This window comes from Lutra lutra, chromosome 7 (assembly GCF_902655055.1).
Source record: "Lutra lutra chromosome 7, mLutLut1.2, whole genome shotgun sequence".
NCBI lineage: Eukaryota > Metazoa > Chordata > Mammalia > Carnivora > Mustelidae > Lutra > Lutra lutra.
Window position 1 is genome coordinate 114,897,443 of NC_062284.1, and position 7,721 is coordinate 114,905,163.

General features: G+C 47.7%; 1 protein-coding gene across 1 annotated transcript in view; it reads left to right on the top strand.

The window, feature by feature from the left end:
* RAD51B (RAD51 paralog B) overlaps positions 1-1,677 on the top strand; it is a 680,659-nt gene extending 678,982 nt beyond the window's left edge. The window contains exon 10 of the mRNA XM_047735891.1: positions 1,400-1,677. Coding sequence (XP_047591847.1) covers positions 1,400-1,482 — 83 coding nt within the window. The 3' untranslated portion in view covers positions 1,483-1,677. The remainder of the gene's footprint in view (positions 1-1,399) is intronic.
* Positions 1,678-7,721: the final 6,044 nt, after the last annotated feature.

Below are 7,721 nucleotides of genomic sequence, written 5' to 3' on the forward strand. Positions count from 1 at the left end.
AGTGAGTGGGTGAGTGGATGTGAGCACGTGTGCCACCATTCAACCCCTGCCAATTTTTAATTTCTCACACTTTGCATATTTCAGCCATCATGTGTGTTCCTATGCCATCCCCCTTGAATTCCTTCTCTCCCTCTACCAGCCTCTTCTGGAAACCTCAGTCCTCAGAGATGACAAGAGGGTCTAGACTTTGCCTTAAAGTGAGAATGTTTACCTTAGCGATCCTGTCCTCTAATGACTGTTGAAGATGTGTATGGGGCCACTGGGATGAGAAGGGGTGATGGCATGGGGGTGACTCTGCTGATCTTCCCCACCCAGACCAAGCTCCCAGGCATGAAGCACCTGCCCCTTCAGCTGGCAGCCTGTTTCCTCTGGGCCTTCCTTCGAGTCTAAAGTGCCAGCCATATGGAAACAGGAAGCACGTAAGGCACACCCCCAGGGGGCTACTTGAGTTTCTCAAACCAGGAACCAGTGGCCTAGATTCTGCCCCAAATACTCAGCTGGGAGTTTGCTCAGTGGCCAAGACTTCTTAACCCTTTGGCTTGCTGGGAGCCTTGAGCCTTTCTGCTATTTCCCTCTCAACCTTCTACTCCAACCAAGCAGAACAGTGATACCGGTAGTACTAAACACAGAGTACGAATCAGAATGGTGTGTGATTCCCCCCAGAATGCATGTTTCCAGGTGCATCTCCTGCTTTACCTTCTTCATTACAAGCTTCTGCTTCTATTACAATAAGCTCACCTTCCCTATCAAAAGGTGACCAGAGTCAAAGGGAAACCAAACAAGGGAACGTGTTTTGTCTGAAATAGTGCATTTATGAATAAATGAGTTAAACACAACTGTCATTTTACATTGGTGGGTGTTCCTATGCAATTAAGAGAACCTGCAAGGCTTAATCTGTTTGAGTAGATCAAATTTGTCCTTGTGTTCTGAGAAAGCGTTATGAAATCACCTGTGATGTAGTTTCTCTGGCCTATAGAATGACCAATGGCTATTGAGGAAGGACTACGTGACTTATGATCAGGACAATGGAACAGCCTGAGTTAATGTCCCAGCATGTACATTATGTCACTTAAAATAGCAAAAAATAGACACAACCTAAATGTCACCCATAGGGTATTAGTTACACAAACATCTGTATAATGGAATAGTGGGCCATTATTAAAATTATGTGCTAGAAGAAGGCTTAATCTCATGGGAAAACATTCACAACATATCATCAAAAGGAAAAAGCAAATTATAAGCAGTTTGGACAGAACATAGCAGTCTTGTAAGAAAAAAGTTTTGTCTATATTTTTTAACTGGAAAAATATGTATAAAGATGTTAACTGTGCTATCTCTTGAGTAATAAGATTTGGCTTGACTTTTTCTAATTTTGGTCTCTATTTTTTGTTTTTTGCAGGGAGGGAAGGGCCAAGAGAGAATCTCAAGCAGGCTCCATGCCCATCAAGGAGCTTGACTCGGAGCCTGATCTCATCACCCTGAGATCATGACCTAAACTGAAATCAAGAGTCGGAGGCCCAGCCAACTGAGCTACCCAGGTGACCTGGTCTCTAGTTTTTCAAACTTTCTTCCATAAACATATATTATTTCAAAAACTGGGGAAAAAATTATATAAAAAAAAAAATAGGACACCTGGGTGACTCAGTCTTTAAGCATCTGCCTTCGCCTCAGGTCATCCCGAGGTCCGGGGATCCCATCCCAGGGTCCTGGGATCGAGCCCCACTTTGGGAGTCTGCTCAGCGGGAGTCTGCTTCTCCCTCTCCCACTCCCCCTGCTTGTGTTCTCTCTCGCGCTGTGTCTCTCTGTTAAGTAAATAAATAAAATCTTTTTTTTTAATTGTCTTAAAGGCCAGAAAATGGATTTCCTGTTTCTTATCCCATGTTTATTCTCCATTTTATTTTGGAAATTCAAATTTCTCAGCCCTTCCCACAACAGATACTTAAGAAGCAAGAGGCACAGAGCAACTGATGTCCTAAGCAACATCACCAAGGTGAATTAGTCACTGGGAGTAACAGCTTTGGAAAGGTTTCCTTCCCACCTGACACTGGGAATCAATGGTACCAAAACCAATTTTTCTTCTAACCAGAAACAAACTTCACCACGGATCTTAAATGAGCTCACAGAGGACAATTATAAACCCCAACAGCTGCTCCGAGGGTTTTCAAACATGAGGGTGATTCATCCCTTCTTCTGAGCCTTTTTGTTGTGCCTTATCCCTTAGAGTTGTGAAAATCTGCTGTCGCAGCAAGCAAGGGTGGGACTAGGAGAACCGTGGAAGGACAAGGAAGGGAACTGGTAAAAACACAGCTAAGGATCTGACACATTTGGGTTTTGTTTGCCTGGTTCACAGACAGCATCCCACATAGAGGGGGACCTGAAAGTGGACAAAGGGAGTGATAACTGATTTCATGGAAGGAAACCACTGTAAAATCTGCTGCTGAATAGAGACAGGCCTTGGAGCACACCATTTCTGTCTCAGATTTCTAAAAACCCATCTAGTTTCAGCTCTTACTTTCAGCATCGCCTTCCAAAGCAGAATGGTCAAGATCGTTCCCTTCTCCTCACTGGAAATGGCATTACGGGTGTGCCAGCTGTCCCAAAGTCACCATTCCCATCAGTGGCAGATCTTAGCGATACACCTAGAAGGTAGCTGGGAGCGACACTGTCCTTCCGGTCCGCCATTCCAGCTGGTCATCTCTGCCATCCCAGGGGGCCGCATTACCTAATTCTGGTGCATGGTCAGATGGTGGCTTTTCTCATTCAGCCTGTCCTTGGAAAACTCATTCCTCTCTTGTACTGGAAAATTCCTCTGGTGCCTGTCATTGCACATATCAGGAGACCAAGGTTTCCATTCTCGCAGAAGGAATTAACCAGCTCCTTTCTGAGACCAAGCTTGTTCCTGGAATTTTTTAATTCATCCATTTAAAGCCACAATCCAGCCCCAGAAGATGAGGTCTGAAGCAGGGCCCGGCAGTCTCCCAAGGCAGACAAAGAATCGGAGGCCGGTCCACCCCAGCAGCTATGATTGCCCCAGCCCTACTGCTGATGTCATTTCGTGCCCTCTACTCGTGATCTCCTGGGGATGGGGAAATAAAGAGAATAAAGAGTGGGCAAGGAAGGGCCAGCTGAGGAGCACTTACCCTTAGAATAAGACTCCCACCATCCTGGCCCTTGATAAGACTCCTCACAAGATAGAGAGAGAGGGAGGGAGAAAGAAAGGAAAGAAAGAAGTAAGGGAGGGAGGAAGAGAGGGAGGCAGAAGAGAGGGAAGGACGGGAGAGGGAGGGAGGGAGGGAGGAAGGAAGGAAGGAAGGAAAGAAGGAGGGTAGGAAGGGAGGAAAGAAGGAGGGTAGGAAGGGAGGGAGGGAAGGAAGGAAGGAGGGAAGGAAGGAAGGAAGGAAGGAAAAAACAGACTGACCCTGCTGGAAAGAAGTCTATTCTACTCTATCCTTGCCAGATCACAAGCTGGGGAGATGTTCACTTTTGGGTGATAGACACAGAAATGAAGAGTTGTATTTTACGGGATGAAAACTCAACAGATTAAACTAAAGATCCTCACTCCTTAGTTCCCAGGATTAGCCATAGCAGGGAAGTCAGATTGGGAAAACAGACTAGGGTTCCTTTGGTCCTAGAACCCCATGGGGTGGGGGGCTCAATCTGATTTTAAATCTAAATTCTCAAGTGAAAATACCTTTGGGGTGAGCAATCTACCTATGTACAAAGTGATGCTTTCAGTAGGAAATCCTTAGGCTCTATTGTTTTATTATCAATGATGATGAAGGTGAAACTTTCTGTTGGTATCATTGTCAGACTATGCAAAAACACCAACTCAAACCTCATTCGTTCATTCACGTGTCCATTTAACAAACATCAACTGAACACCTTGTACTCTGAACCAAAGACTCTGCCTTACCAACCATCCCCTCTAGGAGTTCACAGCCCAGAAGAAGGGCACTAAGGGAAACTGAGAGATTTTAACAGGTTAAAGCCTAAAGCAAGGTAAAAAGAAAAAGCCACAGGTGCACAAAGAAGAGTGTTGTTAATTCTACCCACAGCTTCTAGAAGCTCTTCACAGTAAAAAGGACTTGTAAGTCGGGGTGAAAAATGAGTAGGAGTTTTCCAGGCAATTAGACTGATGTTCTCACTGGGAACATGAGTGTACTGCTCTATGCGTCTGAGCTCCACAAAGTCAGGACACAGTGGCTGACAGCCTCCCATAGAACATGTATCCCATCACCCCTCGGAAGCCATGGCTGTACTCTTTAGCATTGAACCTGGGGGCTAGTGGCCCCACACAGGACTTAATGGTTGATGCAGCCTGAAGACATCTCAGACCCGAGTCCCAAGAATGTTCATCCAGAGACGGTAACTTCTTAGGAAATTGAGGGTCCAGCTCTACTCAAGCATTTAGGCAAAAATGCCTGGACAAGGATTGGAGGGGGTTTGCACAGGGTGGGCCCCAACCTGCCATGGGTTTCGGTCCTTTGGTTATGCCCCTTGCTCCTTCTCCCTGCCATATCTGCCCCATTCCTCCCGGACCCTCTGATGAATATCTACTCATGGTTCAAGACTTAGCTCAAATGCCATCTTCTCTAAGAAGACTTTCCCAATCTTTCTGGATGGAGAGGTCATCCCCTTTCTTACCCCACCTTGACACATGTTGCATCTCACGTGTATCAAAAGTCACCATATTGGGGCGCCTGGGTGGCTCAGTGGGTTAAGCCGCTGCCTTCGGCTCAGGTCATGATCCCAGGTCCTGGGTTCAAGCCCCGCGTCGGGCTTTCTGCTCAGCGGGGAGCCTGCTTCCTCCTCTCTCTCTGCCTGCCTCTCTGCCTACTTGTGATTTCTCTCTGTCAAATAAATAAATAAAATCTTTAAAAAAAAAAAAAAAAAAAAAAAAAAAAAAAAAAAAAAAAAAAAGTCACCATATTCACTTACTTACATGTCTAACTACCTGAGAGCAGGAAGTGGGTCTTTCTCATCTCTGTAATCCCAATGCCCAAGTGCCTGGTGAACTTTTATGGAATAGACACAGGCTGCACTCATATGTCACCTAACAGAGCAGAAGATATTCTACCACAAATTCCTTCCTGATAGAATCAAGTGCTAATAACTCTGTTTCACATATAAATAATGTGTGAAAAGAGGCATGTCCAGAATTTACTCAAATCCAGGACTGTAAATCTCAACCAGGACTGTGTGGAGACCAAAATTCCTTGCAGCCCCCCAGGGCCACCCCAAATCAGATGCAATTCTAAAACAGCCAGAGCCTTGCTGAACGGCTCCACAGTGCTGGGCTCTGGTGTGTTCTGGAAGGTTCTTCGGAACTGTGCCTCCATAAGGTAGAGGCAGGGAGCAGCCCCAAAGGCCCAGTGCAGTGTCAGGTTCCCCCTTATCTGTCAGCAGGCATGGAAGAGCCTTTAAGAAAATGGAGTATTATTATTTGTTTGTTTTTACAGTGACTCATCTGTCGTAACTGGGTTAAAGTCCACTTAGAGAAAAGGAGAACAAAAGACCTCCTGTTAGTGCTGGAAGTTTGCCTCTTAAGATATCACTGAGAGGAACTGGGAAGGAAAAAAAAAAAAAAAAAAAAAAAACCCCAGCAGGGCAGAGGAAGCTGCAGGCCTTCGGGAACACAGCGGCACTTTGGAAAGGCAAACACCGTGGCTTTCATCTCCCGCGCCCTATCTGAGCAGGCCGCTCCCTTTGCTGCTGCTTTATGACCCACTGCCGTGCGAGCCATCAGACACAGGCCAGTGCCCTGTTCCCACACTCTCTGCACCCAGGGAGGCTGCCAGGAGCTCTGGCTGTATGGGCAAATCTCCATATTCAACCAGCTCGAGGCTCAGGAGGAGGAAGACGGTGGTACCAACGTAAAAAAACTTACTAAGCGCCAGATGCCATCCTAACGTTACAGATCACAACTCATTTCGGAAAGATCCAGGAGGCTAGCGAGCGTGCTACCTTCCCAGCGGCTGCGGAAGAGGGATGCCAAGGGGCAGAAATCCGGCCCCGCCCTCTCTGGGAGACCCATTGGCTTCCTGTAGGTACAGGAACTGTGGCGCTGGTGGGCTCCCAAATGGGGTGGGGCCAGGTTTCCAGGTGGCATTTTCCAGAGTGGAAACTGAGACCCTCTGACCCCAAGACCCAAGGACTTACCCCTTACAGTCTTCAAATGAAAGGATAAATAAGCTAGAGAAAGAGGATACGCTCCAGTTCTCTTCCCACACTCTTCCTTCTGACCAGCCCCACCTGCGGTTCACTCACAGCCACGTCCTTCATCCAGCGGTTCTTTGAAAATATTCTCACCTTTGGCCACCCAGACACAAGGTGGGTCTGCCCCACGACTGCCCATCCCGGCATTGGTCCTCTTCCCCTTCATTGTAAAAGGCTGGGATTTCTCTGCTCCAAGGCAATGAAAGAGGGATTGGGACATGAAGGAAAAGATAAAAATCCCCTGAAATCCCAGGTCCCTCCCCCCATTAGAAGGACTTCCTACCACTCTCTTCCTTCCCAGGAGTCTGCTGGTCCCCCAGAGATTAGGTCTCGGCTGTGGATCCCAGACCTCCGCCCTGCAGGGAGGTAGGACCTTCTGGGCCTTCTAATTCAAATAGTCATCCCTAATCATTCCATTTCCTGAACAAGATTTATCTTTGGTAATTTATGATCAAACACCAAGAATCCTTCAACAGAAACCCCCCAAGGAAAGTGTTACCACGCTCATCTATCCTCTCTTTGCCCACAGATCTCCACGTCCCACCGAATGCAGCAGACGGGTGTGGGAAACAACTTGCTTGTGGCAGGAGAGACGCCATAATTAGGCTGCTCGGGTGCAGGGCTGGTCCTCGGGTTTTCTGCACGCTGCTCTGTGACTTTGAGGGGATTATTTGCACTAACAAGCAAGGCCTCCGCAAACAATGGGTTGAGGGGAAGACTCAAAAGAAGCCGAACCAGTGCTCCCTAGGATGCTTCTCCCTCTGGCTGGCCTCACGAGGATCAGGCCCCTGGTGGAATCACTGAAGATTTGGGGCTTAATTAAACCCTGGCTGTGGGCCAACATGCCGGTGGCCCCTTGATTTTCCCAGGTCCACCCAAGTGGCATAAACACCGGACTAGGAATGTGAACCACTTAGCTGATCCCGTAAGAGCCAGGGCTCATTAGCTAGGGCTCTTAGTACCGCCGGCTCACACAGCTCAACAGGTGTTGGCAGGCCCAGTCCTGAAAGGACAGCCTGACTTCAGGTTTCAGTTGTCCCTCTACCTGCCATGGCTGGGGGGCTTTGCAGACCAACTTCACTGTTTAGATCTTGGGGATCCCCTTCACTTGCTGGCCCGATAAAGCCCAAGCTCACCGCCAGAGGCGACTCAAACATCTTAGTGGGCTGTCCTTGATTGTTATTGGCTTTAGAGATCAATGGTTGGTCTTGCACGGCACAAAGCATAAAGACTGGGGGCGTTTCGCTACTAGAAGGCACTGGAGAATTTCCCATGTGAGGGTGCCCAGGAAACACAAACGGAACCACCGCGTACCTCCTTGAGTTTGACAATGTTGTGGTTGCTTAGACCGAGCATTTGTCTGTGACCCTTAAGGACTCAGCAGACAGAGCAAGCTGCTCAGGCCCCCATATGGCCCAGGACAGAGCAGACAATAGCTTCATTCTCGGAGCCCCGGGATTACCCTGAGTCTACCCTCTAAAGCATGAACCCTATAGTTGATCTGT